The sequence below is a fragment of the Coregonus clupeaformis genome, chromosome 24, assembly GCF_020615455.1.
Source record: "Coregonus clupeaformis isolate EN_2021a chromosome 24, ASM2061545v1, whole genome shotgun sequence".
In the NCBI taxonomy this organism is placed as follows: Eukaryota; Metazoa; Chordata; class Actinopteri; order Salmoniformes; family Salmonidae; genus Coregonus; species Coregonus clupeaformis.
In genome coordinates this window covers 25,848,210-25,866,800 of record NC_059215.1, presented here as the reverse complement: position 1 = coordinate 25,866,800, position 18,591 = coordinate 25,848,210, and the positions used below count along the sequence as shown (strand labels likewise).

General features: G+C 39.5%; 1 protein-coding gene across 1 annotated transcript; it reads left to right on the top strand.

The window, feature by feature from the left end:
- Positions 1-5,153: 5,153 nt before the first annotated feature.
- srm (spermidine synthase) lies at positions 5,154-10,835 on the top strand. Its single transcript, XM_041846312.1, has 8 exons — positions 5,154-5,404; positions 6,155-6,275; positions 6,431-6,523; positions 6,641-6,794; positions 6,988-7,071; positions 7,436-7,581; positions 9,305-9,427; positions 9,696-10,835. Exons 1-8 carry the CDS (start codon positions 5,274-5,276, stop codon positions 9,711-9,713), a joined length of 870 nt encoding a protein of 289 aa, XP_041702246.1. The 5' UTR covers positions 5,154-5,273; the 3' UTR covers positions 9,714-10,835.
- The last annotated feature ends 7,756 nt before the right edge of the window (positions 10,836-18,591 follow it).

Genomic DNA, 18,591 nt, shown 5'->3' with positions numbered 1-18,591 from the left:
CCTGGGAGCCAGAAATCTTTCTGTTTGAGAGGGAGTCAAATACTTATTTCCCTCATTAAAATGCAAATCAATTTATAACATTTTTGAAATGCATTTTTTTGGATTTTTTTGTTGTTATACTGTCTCTCACTGTTCAAATAAACCTACCATTAAAATTATAGACTGATCATTTCTTTGTCAGTGGGCAAACGTACAAAATCAGCAGGGGATCAAATACTTTTTTCCCTCACTGTATATACAGTGGGGGAAAAAAGTATTTAGTCAGCCACCAATTGTGCAAGTTCTCCCACTTAAAAAGATGAGAGAGGCCTGTAATTTTCATCAAAGGTACACGTCAACTATGACAGACAAATTGAGAAAAAAATTCCAGAAAATCACATTGTAGGATTTTTAATGAATTTATTTGCAAATTATGGTGGAAAATAAGTATTTGGTCACCTACAAACAAGCAAGATTTCTGGCTCTCACAGACCTGTAACTTCTTCTTTAAGAGGCTCCTCTGTCCTCCACTCGTTACCTGTATTAATGGCACCTGTTTGAACTTGTTATCAGTATAAAATTCACCTGTCCACAACCTCAAACAGTCACACTCCAAACTCCACTATGGCCAAGACCAAAGAGCTGTGAAAGGACACCAGAAACAAAATTGTAGACCTGCACCAGGCTGGGAAGACTGAATCTGCAATAGGTAAGCAGCTTGGTTTGAAGAAATCAACTGTGGGAGCAATTATTAGGAAATGGAAGACATACAAGACCACTGATAATCTCCCTCGATCTGGGGCTCCACGCAAGATCTCACCCCGTGGGGTCAAAATGATTACAAGAACGGTGAGCAAAAATCCCAGAACCACACGGGGGGACCTAGTGAATGACCTGCAGAGAGCTGGGACCAAAGTAACAAAGCCTACCATCAGTAACACACTACGCCGCCAGGGACTCAAATCCTGCAGTGCAAGACGTGTTCCCCTGCTTAAGCCAGTACATGTCCAGGCCCGTCTGAAGTTTGCTAGAGTGCATTTGGATGATCCAGAAGAGGATTGGGAGAATGTCATATGGTCAGATGAAACCAAAATAGAACTTTTTGGTAAAAACTCAACTCGTCGTGTTTGGAGGACAAAGAATGCTGAGTTGCATCCAAAGAACACCATACCTACTGTGAAGCATGGGGGTGGAAACATCATGCTTTGGGGCTGTTTTTCTGCAAAGGGACCAGGATGACTGATCCGTGTAAAGGAAAGAATGAATGGGGCCATGTATCGTGAGATTTTGAGTGAAAACCTCCTTCCATCAGCAAGGGCATTGAAGATGAAACGTGGCTGGGTCTTTCAGCATGACAATGATCCCAAACACACCGCCCGGGCAACGAAGGAGTGGCTTCGTAAGAAGCATTTCAAGGTCCTGGAGTGGCCTAGCCAGTCTCCAGATCTCAACCCCATAGAAAATCTTTGGAGGGAGTTGAAAGTCAGTGTTGCCCAGCGACAGCCCCAAAACATCACTGCTCTAGAGGAGATCTGCATGGAGGAATGGGCCAAAATACCAGCAACAGTGTGTGAAAACCTTGTGAAGACTTACAGAAAACGTTTGACCTGTGTCATTGCCAACAAAGGGTATACAAACACTTTTGTTGAGACACTTTTGTTATTGACCAAATACTTATTTTCCACCATAATTTGCAAATAAATTCATAAAAAATTCTACAATGTGATTTTCTGGAATTTTTTTCCTCATTTTGTCTGTCATAGTTGACGTGTACCTATAATGAAAATTATAGGCCTCTGTCATCTTTTTAAGTGGGAGAACTTGCACAATTAGTGGCTGACTAAGTACTTTTTTCCCCCACTGTATATATATATACATATACATACATATACACATACATACACATAAATACATATACATACATATATACATGGATACATCCTTTAAAAAATAAATGTCCCTTTATTACTTTCCAACCCCACCACCCCTTCCCTAATTGGAGTAAACTAGTGAACAACAATGCGTAGGCCTCTACTTCCAGCTTATACATACTATATACATTTTATGGACACAGTCAATTTTACAATAATTATATTTTGTTTGTTTTTACTGTTGAACTTCCTCTACCCTCAACCTCTCCAATCATTTTCATGATGTCCATCCGGTTTGCTTCTATATGCCATATCTTTCTAACTGTGCTCTTTCACAAAAGCTCTCAACCTATAACCTATATACTTATTATGGACTCAGTATGCTTTACATTAGTTATCTTGTTGTTATTAGTTGTTATTTGTCCCATCCTTCAACTCCATTCAACACCTCTCATCTATCTCTTAACACCATCCATATTGGATTTCTATTTGCCATATATTTTTCAACTGTACTGTAATGTTTTACAAAAGTTCTGAACCCTTCTATTCTCATTGTTTTTACAGATTGTAAATTGAAAATAAACATTTTTGCTAAAAGGATTATTATATTGTTGATCGATTGACTATTACTTTTCAGATCACCCAGTAGTGCTATCTGCAGGGTTAGCTCCAGGTAAATATTGCAATCCTTTAGCCATTCCTGGACCTGTGTCCAAAAACAAGCTACAAATGGACAGTACCAAAACAAATGATCAAATGATTCTGTATCTTTGCAGCAAAATCTGCAGAGCTGGGAAGATTGTATCCCCCATATAAAAAACATTCTATTGGTAGCAAGAATTTTATATAATCATTTAAATTTAAAGATTCTAAGTTTTGAATCCGGTGTCGTTTTGCGTATCAGTTCATAAACACTATGCTATGGAATCGGTACGTCAAAAATCTCTTCCCAACTATTTTTATATCTATATGGGACGGCTGTCAATCCTTTGGTTCTTAAATGAAACTGGTATACTTTTTTATTTATCACAATTTTCTTTAACCAATTATGTTCTTTAATGCAAGGCCGACAGACAAGTTCCTTACTTTTTCCCCCTTCCACTTTTGCGGTAATGCTGCAATTATTTGCTTGTAACTTTGGTTAGAGCAGACATTTCCATATGTCTTTGTTAGCTGCATGTGCGACATAACTCCACCAGTCCTACCTATGATATCATTTACGAAGATTATACCTTTTTTAAACATTATTTCAAAAAATATTTTTTTTTTTATCAATTAGTATATTTGAGTTTAACCACAATATTTGTTGCATTATTTGTTCTGTTGTTTCTGGAGGATTAAATTGAAATTGCAACCAACTTTCTATGGCTTGTTTTAGAAGTAGTGATATTTGGGAGATTATTTCCTTTTCAAATAACTGAAAGTGAGAGGTTGTAATCTGAATAAAGGGGAAAAGGCCATTCTTGAACATTGGGTGAGACAATCTTACTAATTTGCTAGAGAACCAGTTCGGATTTAAGTATAACTTTTGTATGACTGAAGATTTTAGTGATAGGTCTAAAGCTTTAATATTTAATAATTTATTTCTTCAGAATTCATATTCATTATATAAATAGGCCCGTTTAATTTTGTCAGGCTTGCCGTTCCAAATCAAATGGAATATTTTTTTCTCATATAATTTAAAAAACTGTTCGCTAGGCGTAGGCAAGACCATAAGAAAAACTGGGATAATACTAAACAGTTAATCAGTGTGATTTTTCCACAAATTGACAGGTATTTACCTTTGCATGGTAGCAAGATCTATTTTTGCTAACTTTCTATTAACATTTATTGGAGTGAGATCATTTATTACATTTGGGATATGTATTCCGAGGAGCCTTTCTTAGTCCAGGTAGTCCCTCCATGTTTGAGTCAGTTTTCTTCCATTTGGTGCCTAATAAACACAACCCAGGTTACACCATCGCAGATGTGCAACTTCATGGTGTTTTTATTCTATTTGAAAGTGAGCACAAAAATGTCCCAAATGTTTGATTGCCAGTACAATAAATGGTTTGGAGCTTTATAAAAATTACTCACTGGCCTTCCAAAAGACACCGTCATCTGTGACACACAGAGAAGCAAGTTAATATAAATATATTAACAACGCACACAGGCACGCTCAAACACACACACACACACGCACACATATACACACACACAACCATATTTCCATCCTGATGGAATCGTTCTGATTTAGCTCCTCTCACTGAATCCTGATGTAAGGGCAATTTTACCAAGAAGGAGAGTGATGCAGCGGTCTAAGGCACTGCATCTCAGTGCTTGAGGTGTCACTACAGACCCTGGTTCGATTCCAGGCTGTATCACAACCGGTCATGATTGGGAGTCCCATAGGGCGGCGCACAATTGGCCCAGCGTCGTCCGGGTTTGGCCGGTGTAGGCTGTCATTGTAAATAAGAATTTGTTCTTAACTGACTTGCCTAGTTAAATAAAGAGTGCTGCATCAGATGACCTGGCCTCCACAATCCCCCGACCTCAACCCAATTGAGATGGTTTGGGATGAGTCGGACGGCAGAGTGAAGGAAAAGCAGCCAACAAGTGCTCAGCATATGTGGGAACTCCTTCAAGACTGTTGGAAAAGCATTTCAGGTGAAGCTGGTTGAGAGAATGCCAAGAGTGTGCAAAGCTGTCATCAAGGCAAAGGGTGGCTGTTTGAAGAATCTCAAATCTCAAATATATTTAGATTTGTTTAACACTTTTTTGGTTACTACATGATTCCATATGTGTTATTTCATAGTTTTGATGTCTTCACTATTATTCTACAATGTAAAAAATAGCAAAAATAAGGAAAAACCGTTGAATGAGTAGGTGTGTCCAAACTTTTGACTGGTACTGTATGTTTCAGTAAGATTTGATTTTTGGCATTTATAGCAATGGTTATCAACTGTACTGCAGGGATGGAACGTAAGTCACAGAAAATAGAGGTTGTGGTTGCAGCTGCAGAGAGGTAGTTGGGTGTGCGAGACTTGACATCAGACGAGTTACTGCCCCATCCCTTCAGGCTGTTGGCCTGAAGTAGGAATAAATAGATTTAAGTAGTGGAGTATGGTAGTTATTATTATTATTATTATTATTATATATATGTATATATATATTTTTGGTGAGTGTAGTATTAGATGGTAGGGTATTTGTTGTATTTTTTTATTTTTTAATGCAAAGGATAAGGGAGTTATACTCCAGTCTCATAGGTGGCGGTAATGCAACATTGATTGGATGCCAACCGCTGTTAAACCTCATAGAAGAAGAAACGCTACATGCCCGACGCCCAACGTGGTTCACAACTCAGTCTGATTTATTTTGAATGAAACGTTAACAAATCATTTTTTTTTTTACTATAACGAACTGTACATTTCGACTGCATCAATAATGGATAGCATAAAAGACGGATGGTTCACAGAAACGTGTACGTTATGGCCTGGACAAGCGATGAGTCTGCAAGTAGAAGAGGTTCTTTACCAACAAAAATCAAAATTTCAAGATGTCATGGTTTTCAAGAGGTAACGTTAAGTAGCTAGCTAGCTAACGTTAGCTAGCTAGAAATACAACTGTTTGTATGCTAGCTACGTTAGCTAGTTATGTAACGCTGGCTTGCTAGCTAGCTAGTATTTAGGATGCTTTTAAAATTGAGAGGTTAAGTAACTGTTCCCACATATCCAATCGTTATTGCTAGAAGTTTAGCTAGCGCTAACTAGTTGGCTAACGTTTACTAGCTAGCAAACGTATCTACCTAGCTAGCTGACAGCAATACCTTAGTTAAAGTGAACCTAGCTAGTTACCTAATTGGGTCTAAGGGAGGAAATGTGTCCAAGGTTTTCTAGCTAGTTATTTGTTTTGGTTGTGTGTCGGGGTCATTTTCTTCATGTTAGCTAGCCAAAGCTAACTATCTAGCTAGCTAGTTTAACTTGCCAGATGTCATGAACCCAAATGTTGATGCTTTTGCCATCTCTCACTTCTGTCATTGAAATTTCTGCAATATCCTGTGTGTTAAGTAACGTTAGTAGGCCTACATTAGCTAGCATGTCTTGGCACAACGTGTCTCATATGTATAGTTGGCTAACTAGGTTGCTAGCTTCATCTTGCCAATCATGACTTGTATTTGACACCCCTAACCCATCCCTGATGATTATCAAGCAACCACATACAGTCTGTTCCCTTTTTACCTGTTCCTCTTCTTCTACTGTTTCTGGGGTTATTTGTTTGTACTAATTAGTCATTCAAGTAAGTAATCTCATACCATATATTTTCAGCAAAACCTATGGAAATGTCCTTGTGCTGGATGGAGTTATTCAATGCACAGAGAGAGATGAGTTTTCCTACCAAGAAATGATAGCCAACCTACCTCTGTGCTCCCACCCTTGCCCCAAAAAGGTATAGTCATCCCACCATAAATTCAGTTGAACATATTATACTACAAGACTTAATTGTGCGTTGTAGAGAATCCTGGACAGAACTTTTTGGGGAAGTTTTGCAAGTTGGTGTGTTGTATCACTTATTATAATTAATGTATTCCCTTCTCTTTGCAGGTCCTGATTATTGGTGGGGGAGATGGTGGTGTCCTGAGAGAAGTGGTAAAGCACCCACTTGTTGAATCAGTGGTTCAGTGTGAAATCGATGAGGTAGGTATCAAACACTGACTGGAATCATGCTCTTTTCTCATTCCATTTCATTGACTGGTAACATCATAGACGACACAGAAGTGTAAAGTTTGTTATAATTTTCACTTTGCCCTTAAGGATGTAATCAATGTGTCGAAGAAGTACCTCCCTGGTATGGCGAAAGGGTTCTTCAGTCCCAAACTCACTCTGAATGTTGGAGATGGATTTGAGTTCATGAAACAGAACCAGGATGCCTTTGACATCATTATAACAGATTCATCTGACCCTGTTGGTAAGAAAACAGATGCCTGCTACATGAGTGTTTTATTTGCTCATAATATTTCTCTGTAGTTAGTGTGCTTGCACAAATATTTTCTTCAGGAAAGTAAATGTACCTTTTGACAATTGATGTATCAATAGCTATCTCAAGTGTTCACTTTTCTGTAAGTCTAATCCAGTTACCTATATGCTTCTTGCTGTTACAGGGCCTGCTGAGAGTTTGTTCAAAGAGTCTTACTATGAACTCATGAAGACAGCCTTACGAGATGGTGGAATTCTTTGTTGCCAAGGTGACATGATTTCTACTGACCCTTCAATCCTGCTTCAGATATCATTATTAGAAAAAGATGGCAAAGTGTGTGCAATTCATAGCAGTAACACGAGTTAAATAGACAGCCAATCTAAACTTGTCAGGAAACCTGTTGCCACCCACATCACATTATTATTGCAAGATTGCCATTAAGAGAAATGTACAATTGGTGAGGGAAGTCAGAGGACCATCCCTATCTTTTTTTGCAGCAAATGCTGCTCAGCAGCTTACTTATTGCCCTGTGAGGAAATAGTTTGATTCTATTGCGATGGGTTAGACCAATAAGATCAATGAGACTGACAGAATTGACCCACCCTTTTTTTGTTTGCCTCTGAATTCCACAGGAGAGTGTCAATGGCTCCACTTGGAGCTGATTAAAGAGATGCGGACCTTCTGCAAGACACTGTTCCCAGTGGTGGATTATGCCTACTGCACCATTCCCACCTATCCAAGTGGCCAGATTGGCTTTATGCTGTGCAGTAAAAATGCTGTAAGTGTCAGTCTTTTTTCTGTCTTCAATAACGTAATTCTTAGTGGTTCATTACCTATTGAATTTAATGAGTTAAAGATGTGTTATAATGGTTTTGTATTATTTTTAAGCCAGTAGGTTTGAAAGTAGTGCTCAACAGCCAAAAAGGATCCCCATTAGCTGCTGCCAAGGCTATTATTCCTGGGGTCCAGCAACATTAAGGCAGTTATATACAATTTAAAATATTACATTTCATAACACTTTTCACAACACATTGTGTGCCCTCATGCCACTACTCTACTACCACATATCTACAATACTAAATCCATGTGTGTGTGGAGTGCGTGTCTTATCGTGTGTGTGTAAGCCTGTGTGTGTATACAACGTCATGTTGAGTTAAAACAAATTCTTAGGTGTGCATGTGGTGTATACGTGCTTGGGCCCATCCTGTAACCTCATTGCTTTAACCTTACAACCTCATTGGAAATTATTCCACCTGCCAATCAACATTGTCCATCAGGTTAGGTTGTAGGCTACAAGCCAGCGAACGAGCGAGCGACCGACAGGGTGTTGTCAATGTGATAATGTAATTTTGTAGCCTACAATGGAAAATCTACCCATTGCGAGCTTATGGAATTTGGAATTTTAGATTTGGATGGTTGACATTACAGGAAGGTAGGCCACAATTTACTTGTCTATAAAGAGTGAAAACAGTTGGCTCCTATAGCCTCTATACATTTATGGAACGAATACTAATGTGTGTTGAGACCGGGATATCTAAATGGATTAAAGTAAGTGAAATCCTTATCGTAAAATAGTACCCAAATTAATAAATGCATTGAAAAAGAGAAGTGACACTAACGAGGTCTAATACTGACCAAAGCTCCGGTTCCAATCCAGGTGCCAATGCCGTTTAGCCAAAATCCAGGCGTTTACATGAAAATAGAACCCTTTGGCCACGCACACCGGTGGTGGGTTTGACGTCGAAATGAGAATGCATGAGCAGAAAATAACCCCATACCTACTGTAAAATATGGTGGTGGATCTTTATGGGGCTATTTTGCTTCCACTGGTCCTGGGGCCCTTGTTAAGGTCAATGACATCATGAACCTTACCCCGTACCAGGACTTTGTTGCCTCTGCTGGGAGGCTGAAACTTGACCGCAAGACGATAACCCCAAGCACACATCATCATCCACGTTTTCAATGGCCATCTCAGTCTCCAGACTTGAAACCCATTGAAAACCTGTGGTTGAATTGAAGAGGGCACTCCATAAGTGCAGACGAAGGATATCAAGGATCTGGAAGGATTCTGTATGGATGAATGGTCTAAGATCCCTCCCAATCCAACTCGTAAAACATTTTATCTGTATATCTAACTTTCAATTTGTGTGATGCATTCTAACTTTGGATGACTTCATCCACATATAATTGTTCTATTTTATTCTCGCTGTGATCAAAAAATGCGCTTAGCTAATGTAGATGAAGTCCTTAAATAATTGAATGTAAGGATTTCTGGGATTCATATGCTAAAAGATGACTACAGATGTATGAACCTTACATTGACACGTTGATTCCAAGATGTGAGATAAAAAATAAAAAAAACACAAGTCGTTTTTCAGGCCTCTAAACAAGCTAACTATTTAAAAACATTCTGAAACGCACTTCTGTAGTCATGACCTTTTTCCAATGTTGGTCACAGTCCAAAATGGTCTTACGATAATTGTTTTTCTTTTTGTATTTAGCAAACCAATTTTAGAGATCCAGTGAGAGAACTCTCAACAAATGAAGTGGAAAGTATGAACCTGAGGTATTACAACCCGGAGATCCACAGTGCATCGTTCATCCTCCCTGAGTTTGCAAGAAAGGTAACCCTGTTACAAATACAAAATCAGATTTACTGTACGTGTCAGACACCTCATACAGCAATTTCAAGGGCATTTCATGATGAAGTATGAAAATGTATGCACTCACTAACTGTAAGTTGCTCTGGATAAGCGCGTCTGCTAAATTACTAAAATGTAAATGTTTGAACATTTCAGGGCATTTCCCTCGCCCTAGTGAAATTCCTACACCAGGTCTCTTCCATACTTGCTTTGTCTCACTTTTATCCATACTCTCTTTTACTCTTCACAGGTACTGAGCGAAGCATGAGTGGCATGATGGACACATTTTTTTATCCTTGACCTGATTCTCTTTGGCAACAGAAGCAACACCTCACCACAGCTGCTGCACCTCTTTTCACGGTCTCCATCAGGGAGGACTTGGTGAAGACTTGTTAAGTGGAAAGGAAAGGGCAATTCTGTTCCTTTCAGAGAGAGTATTAATTCCTTCCAGTGCTTCCTTCCAGTCTTACAAACTATTTGTATTTATTTGTTCTGGAATTTTTGTCATGTCTTGATTCTTAATGGTAATCACTTATGTCAACATCTAGTTGGAAAATGAGGTGGGAGGAAAAACATTCATACCTTACTCTTTGGAGCAATGTGATTCTAACACATTATTAGTATGGATTTAATCATAGTACTTGGTTGTATAAAGACAAGATTACCTCTTAAGATTAAGGTACACTCAATTGCAAAACATGCCCACTTCGGTTTAAAGAAAACCGATACAAACGTGTTCCTCTTCGCACCTCTCCGTCAAGTCATCCACCCAAATAATTCAAGATGATCCCAATAGTGCCTGGATTGTGTTTTTCCATTACAGTAGGAAACATTTGTTGAAGTGGTTTCTATCATAGTTTACCTCCAGGCAGATAGACGGTATGATTTTATATTGGTTGAAAATGATGTATTATCTGCCACAATGGAAAAACTCAGGTCAGGAGTTGAGAACATTTCCGCTTTAAAATGTCAACAGAAGTGTTGATTGTTTCCTATATAACACTTGTTTAGATATAGTTTATTCACCAATGGAGATGAAGTTACATGTGTGGGTTGATTGAATACTGAGGATGTACTGCACATCAATTTAGTTGGGTGTTTCTTATCCTTTGCTATACAATCCCTATATGTGGTACTATACGGTTGTTGATCTAGTATGGAATCATCCAGAATAATGATGTCAAAATTATGCCTTTTGGTTTTTATTTCTTTGGGATTTGTTATGAACATAGGTGTTGTGAAATATTGCAATCTATAAATCTCCATGGAGTACGTATCAGTAGTGCATCCATACTAAACCTATGTCCAAGGCAATGGTGTTACACATGAACATTAAGATCATGTTTTTATAAGAGTTATGAAATATAATAAATCAGTGAGGTAAACTGGATATCTGAGACTTGTTTCTCTGTTTTAAAGCTACACATCTCATCTAAAATGGAGTGACTATACAAACTCTATGAAATGAGAAATCCACCCTGGACTAGCTCAGGCATGAAAATTGCAGATGAAATTTTCTATCCCACATTATATGTAGAATTGTGTCCACTGCAGATATACAGTGCCTTCAGAAAGTATTCACACCCCTTGACATGTTCCACATTTTGTTGCGTTAGAGCCTGAATTTAAAATGGATAACATTTAGATTTTGTGTCACTGGCCTACCTACTACACACAATAACCCATAATGTCAAAGTGGAATTATGTTTGTAGAATATTTCACTAATTAATAAAACAATTAAAATCTGAAATGTCATGAGTCAATAAGTATTCAACACTTTTGTTATGGCAAGCCTAAAGTTCAGGAGTAAAGATGGGCTTAGCAAGTCACGTGAGTTGCATGGACTCACGATATAGTGTTTAACATGATTTTTGAATGACCACCTCATCTCTGTACCCCACATACAATATCTGTAAGGTCCCTCAGTCGAGCAGTGAATTTCAACCACAAAGACCAGGGAGGTTTTCCAATGTCTCACAAAGAAGGGTACCTATAGGTAGAAGAGAAAGAAAACAGGCATTGAATATCCTTTGAGCATGGTGAAGTTATTAACTACACTTTGAATGGTGTATCAATACACCCATTCACTACAAAGATACAGGCATCCGTCCTAACTAGTTGCCGGAGAGGAAGGAAACCGCTCAGGGATTTCACCATGAGGCCAATGACTTTCAAACAGTTACAGAGTTTAATGGCTGTGATAGGAGAAAACAGCGTATGGATCAGCAACATTGTAGTTACTCCGCAATACTAACCTAAATGACAGAGGGAAAATAAGTAAGCCTGTAGGGAATAAAAATATTCAAAAACATGCATCCTGTTTGCAATAAGGCAGTAAAGTAAAACTGCGGCAAATAAATTAACTTTATGTCCTGAATACAAAGCGTTACGTTTGGGGCAAATCCAACACACTTGAGTACTACTCCATATTTTCAAGCATGGTGGTGGACGCATCATGTTATCGGTATGCTTGTCATCGGCAAGGACTAGGGAGTTTTTTTGGGATAAAAAGAAACTGAATAGAGCTACACACAAGCAAAATCCTAGAGGAATACCTAGTTCTGTCTGCTTTCCAACAGACACTGGGAGACAAATTCACCTTTCAGCAGGACAATAACCTAAAACACAAGTCCAAATATACACTGGAGTTGCTTACCAAGACGGCATTGAATGTAACTGAGTGGCCTAGTTAGAGTTTTGACTTAAATCGACTTGAAAATCTATGGCAAGACTTGAAAAATGGCTGTCTAGCAGTGATCAACAACCAACTTGACAGAGCTTGAAGAATGTTAAAAAGAATAATGTACAATCCAGGTGTGCAAAGCTCTTAGAGACTTGCACAGAAAGACTCACAACTGTAATTGCTGCCAAAGGTGATTCTAACATGTATTGACTCAGGGGTGTGAATACTTCTGTAAATGAGATATTTCTGTATTTCATTTTCAATAAATTTGCCAACATTTCTAAAAACATGTTTTCACTTTGTCATTATAGGGTATTGTGTGAAGATGAATGAGATTTTTTAAATATTTTTTAAATCCATTCTGAATTCAGGATTTAACACAACAAAATGTGGCATAAGTCAAGGGGTTTGAATACTTTCTGAAGGCACTGTATATGTAATATACATGGTTCTCCCATATCATAGATACAGTGGGGAAAAAAAGTATTTAGTCAGCCACCAATTGTGCAAGTTCTCCCACTTAAAAAGATGAGAGAGGCCTGTAATTTTCATCATAGGTACACGTCAACTATGACAGACAAATTGAGACTTTTTTTCCCAGAAAATCACATTATAGGATTGTTAATGAATTTATTTGCAAATTATGGTGGAAAATAAGTATTTGGTCACCTACAAACAAGCAAGATTTCTGGCTCTCACAGACCTGTAACTTCTTCTTTAAGAGGCTCCTCTGTCCTCCACTCGTTACCTGTATTAATGGCACCTGTTTGAACTTGTTATCAGTATAAAAGACACCTGTCCACAACCTCAAACAGTCACACTCCAAACTCCACTATGGCCAAGACCAAAGAGCTGTCAAAGGACACCTGAAACAAAATTGTAGACCTGCACCAGGCTGGGAAGACTGAATCTGCAATAGGTAAGCAGCTTGGTTTGAAGAAATCAACTGTGGGAGCAATTATTAGGAAATGGAAGACATACAAGACCACTGATAATCTCCCTCGATCTGGGGCTCCACGCAAGATCTCACCCCGTGGGGTCAAAATGATTACAAGAACGGTGAGCAAAAATCCCAGAACCACACGGGGGGACCTAGTGAATGACCTGCAGAGAGCTGAGACCAAAGTAACAAAGCCTACCATCAGTAACACACTACGCCGCCAGGGACTCAAATCCTGCAGTGCCAGGCGTGTCCCCCTGCTTAAGCCAGTACATGTCCAGGCCCGTCTGAAGTTTGCTAGAGTGCATTTGGATGATCCATAAGAGGTTTGGGAGAATGTCATATGGTCAGATGAAACCAAAATATAACTTTTTGGTAAAAACTCAACTCGTCGTGTTTGGAGGACAAAGAATGCTGAGTTGCATCCAAAGAACACCATACCTACTGTGAAGCATGGGGGTGGAAATATCATGCTTTGGGGCTGTTTTTCTGCAAAGGGACCAGGACGACTGATCCGTGTAAAGGAAACAATGAATGGGGCCATGTATCGTGAGATTTTGAGTGAAAACCTCCTTCCATCAGCAAGGGCATTGAAGATGAAACGTGGCTGGGTCTTTCAGCATGACAATGATCCCAAACACACCGCCCGGGCAACGAAGGAGTGGCTTCGTAAGAAGCATTTCAAGGTCCTGGAGTGGCCTAGCCAGTCTCTAGATCTCAACCCCATAGAAAATCTTTGGAGGGAGTTGAAAGTCTGTGTTGCCCAGCGACAGCCCCAAAACATCACTGCTCTAGAGGAGATCTGCATGGAGGAATGGGCCAAAATACCAGCAACAGTGTGTGAAAACCTTGTGAAGACTTACAGAAAACGTTTGACCTGTGTCATTGCCAACAAAGGGTATATATAGCAAAGTATTGAGAAACTTTTGTTATTGACCAAATACTTATTTTCCACCATAATTTGCAAATAAATATATAAAAAATTCTACAATGTGATTTTCTGGAATTTTTTTCCTCAATTTGTCTGTCATAGTTGACGTGTACCTATGATGAAAATTACAGGCCTCTCATATTTTTAAGTGGGAGAACTTGCACAATTGGTGGCTGACTAAATACTTTTTTCCCCCACTGTAACTGCCACATCTAGCTACAGTATACATAACATTTCTACCTGCACTGTTCTGCTTTGCTCCCTCTGAGTACACGTTAATTACATATTTCTGAAGTCTGAAAGTAAACAGTTTTTAGTTAGTCTTGGATCCATATCAACATATCGCTGGGTGAGCAGCTTCACTTTAATATTGTCCTGCGGACATTGTAAGAAGGAGCACATGCCATTCTTTCCACCATTGTAAATGATCATGTTATCTAGTTTGTTCTGTGATTGAACAACTTATCAAATAAATATTACATGAAGATTCCACCTTCAAACTCTTATTGACCTCATAGCCCTTTACAATCGTAACCCGTATACTGTAGGAAAATTATAGATTTGGTCACTGATTTAAACGCCTAAGTTGGAACGCAGTGGCTGTACAGTAACATGCTATACGTGTCAGAGCTCAGGGTCTCCGCGTTATAGCTATGTGACCGATTCCGCAAGTAAATTTAACTTAATTCCCTTTATGGACTTCTCTCTACACATATTCTGACCTTGAACTTATCCTGTTAAACTCTGACCCCCTCTGGTGGCATTTTCTAAACGACACATAATATTGTATACTACCCTCATAAAGTACATTTCGGTTTCTAAACAATATGTCCTACAAATACATGCTTAGTACTGTTAGAAAGGTAAGAACTGTGGGATTCTGATTAAGGTGTCAGACACAACTACTACTACTGACTACTACAGAGCCCGAGATACAGCAGCTTGTGCAACATGCCATGCCTTAATTTTTTGTCTCACAGGAATGATATACATACAAGAATGCTGAAGTCTCTACCTATCCATTGATGTAAATATGTCCCCTGTCTGATTCCCAGCTTGTCCACTAGATAGTAGTAGGGGATCACATGAGGTCTCTTGGCCACTTGAAACCAGTTGCGTCTGGTTTGTGTAGTGAGTTACTGTGCCAAAATGGCTGAATGATGATGTAGTACACATACAAATACCTTTTGCGGTTAAATTCCCATGTTCCGAATAAAAAAATACAAGATAAATGGGTTTCCATCGCATTTTCAACTCTACTGATGTTTTTCTCTAAAAAATGCATTACAGTGCATTCGGAAAGTATTCAGACTCCTTCCTTTTTTCAACATGCTGTTATTAACTCATCAGTCTACACACAATACCCCATAATGACCAAGCGAAAACAGGTTTTTCTGAATTTTTGCAAATGTCTTAAAAAAAAAAAAAAAAACGTAAGTATTCAGACCCTTTGCTATGAGACTCAAAATTGAGCTCAGTTACATCCTGTTTCCATTGATCATCCTTGAGATGTTTCTACATATAATTTATTTTGGTACTTTTTACCCATTTTTCTCCCCAATTTTCGTGATATCCAATTGGTAGTTACAGTCTTGTCCCGTCGCTGAAACTCCCGTACGGACTCGGGAGAGGCGAAGGTCGAGAGCCATGCGTCCTCTGAAACACGACCCCGCCAAGCTGCACTGCTTCTTGACACACTGCTCGCTTAACCTGGAAGCCAGCTGCACCAACGTGTCGGAGGAAAGACCATACAGCTGGCGACAGAAGTCAGCGTGCATGTGCCCGGCCGCCACAAGGAGTCGCTAGAGCGCAATGGGACAAGGACATCCCAGCCGGCCAAACCCTAACCCGGACGATGCAGGGCCAATTGTGCGCTGCCTCATGGGTCTCCCGGTCGTGTCCCCCGGTCGTGTCCGGCTGCGACACAGCCGGACCTAGCTGTTTAGCCGGCTGGACATAGCTATCTGGCTGGCCGAACATAGCTGTCTTGCCGGCCGGCCAGATAGCTAAGTCTGGCCTTCCAGACAGCTAGGTCCGGTCACATAGCTAGGTCCTTACAGATTCCTAAGTCCTGCAGGCCGTCCAGACAGCTAGGTCCGACTAGCCAAACAGCTAGGTCCGGCTGGCCTTCCAGACAGCTAGGTCCAGGCCGGCCGGCCAGCCAGATAGCTAGGTACAGGCCGGCTGGCCAGATTCCTAGGTCCGGCCGGCAAGATAGCTAGGTCCGGCCGGTAGTTCAGTTTTTTTATTTGTAATACATTTGCACAAAAAAATAAATAATACTTTTTCGCTTTGTCATTATGGGGTATTGTCTGTAGGTTGATGAGGATTTGTATTTATTTAATCCATTTTAGAATAAGGCTGTAACGTAACAAAATGTGGAAAAATTCAAGGGGTCTGAATACTTTCCGAATACACTGTAAATGTTTTATTGCTCAATGAAAAGTAGTATATCATAAACCGAGGACCACACTGGAAATGTGTTTTTACACTTCCATGTGTCATCCTCTGGATTTTCTTGTTCTTCAATTGTTTAGTTTTTTTACTGTATAATGTGTTTTACCCAAAACACAATCAATCAAAAGGCTCCTCTCTGCTCTCTTTCTTCACTCTGGACCAAATGCTCAATACATCATAGGTACTCCCACCACCACTCTCAGCATCAGCCCATATTTATCAGTAGAGGAGGGAGAGACAAGATCAAAGTTTCCCACACACCTGGTGGAGCAGTGAATGGTTTGATGACTGAACGAGAGCGATAGGCATACAGTATACTATCTAATTAAAATGACTTTGAGAAAAATGACTTTGAGAAAAGGCTTTGCTATTATGTAGAAAGATGGGGCGGGGGAAAGGTGGAGAAAAAGTATTGTATGTTTCTCTCTTTCTTCTATAGGGTGTAGCTACATTAATCTCTGTTTGAATGAAGACTTTTCATCTATTCCACACCCTGTGAAGGCCATCCGTTCTGCAGCGATGTTTCATTTCCCCCTGCTTTGACTATGGCAATAGTCATTTTCCATCTGACAGCCTGAGTGACTGTTTAGCAGTTGAATTTTAATCACATTTCTCAATAGAAAAGCCCAGACAGGATTTTGATGTGTGCTTGGGGTTATTGCTTTGCTTGAAGTTCCACTTGTGGCCAGGTTTCAGCTTCTTGGTGTGACAGAGGGGATACAAACCCTGAGTCTACCGCAGGAGAAACCAACGTCTTATCATTACACCAAGAGGAAATGTCCTCTTGGGCCGAGGGCAGACACTGATATTGAATTCGCAGGCGGGGCTACACCTTCACGTGACCATTCCTCAGCTCATGTCCACTACACTGGCAGAGATAAATAGGTTTTTGGCTAAATACAGTACATTAGAAATGTGTTATAAGCATTATGCTGACCATGCTATCACGAGACAACCACCTTCTTCGAAGCAATTTGATCTGACGATGGATTACTGACTGAAAAATGACAGGATTTATCATGTGGATACACAAGGATGCATTCTGCCATAATTGTAATTCATATCAGGCATCCAAAACAGCAACTCTTGATCTTTGATAAAATAAAGTAAATATGTCATTATCATTTATCTTGCTTAAATATATTTCTGATGCTTCTGATATCCTTATTAGGGAATATGGAAATATTTATTCTCTGTGGAGAAAAGAAAACAAAGTGGATATTTACATTGATAGCTTTATTTATTTTCCAATTAAAAGTGAAAACAACTGAAAACAATTAATACAAGGAAGGAATTGACGCAGAGGCCTGGGATGGCTATCCTAGTGGGACTCGCATGCTAAAGTGACGATTAGAGTCTGCCTGATGTTGCAACAAACTAGCCGAGTCTGACCATCCTGATATCGTGAACTTACAGTGCCAGACAAATATATTGACACCCTTGCACTTTTCTAAAATAGTTTCCTTTTTCTTCTAAAGTAAGTAGATGTTTTATAGATTTTTTACTTTGGTATCCACACCTTGTTGATGTATTTTCAACATTGCAGAGCCAATTTAATTTTATGTAAACTTATGTACATATCTGGCCGGCCGGCCGACTTTTCAAAATTCTTCAAGCTCTGTCAAATTGGTTGTTGATCATTGCTAGACAACCATTTTCAAGTCTTGCCATAGATTTTTAAGTCAAAACTGTAACTCGGCCACTCAGGAACATTCACAGGTAGGTAGCCAGATGGGACCGGCCGGCCGGCCAGGTAGGTAGATCCGGTCGGCCAGCCAAATACATTTAAACTCAGTTTTTCACAATTCCTGACATTTAATCCTAGTAAAAATTCCCTGTTTTAGGTCAGTTAGGATCACCACTTTTATTTTAAGAATGTGAAATGTCAGAATAATAGTAGAGAGAATGATTTATTTAAGCTTTTATTTCTTTCATCACATTCCCAGTGGGTCAGAAGTTTACATACACTCAATTAGTTTTTGGTAGCATTGCCTTTAAATTGTTGAACTTGGATCAAACGTTTCGGGTAGCCTTCCACAAGCTTCCCACAATAAGTTGGGTGAATTTTGGCCCATTCCTCCTGACAGCTGGTGTAACAGAGTCAGGTTTGTAGGCCTCCTTGCTCGCACACCCT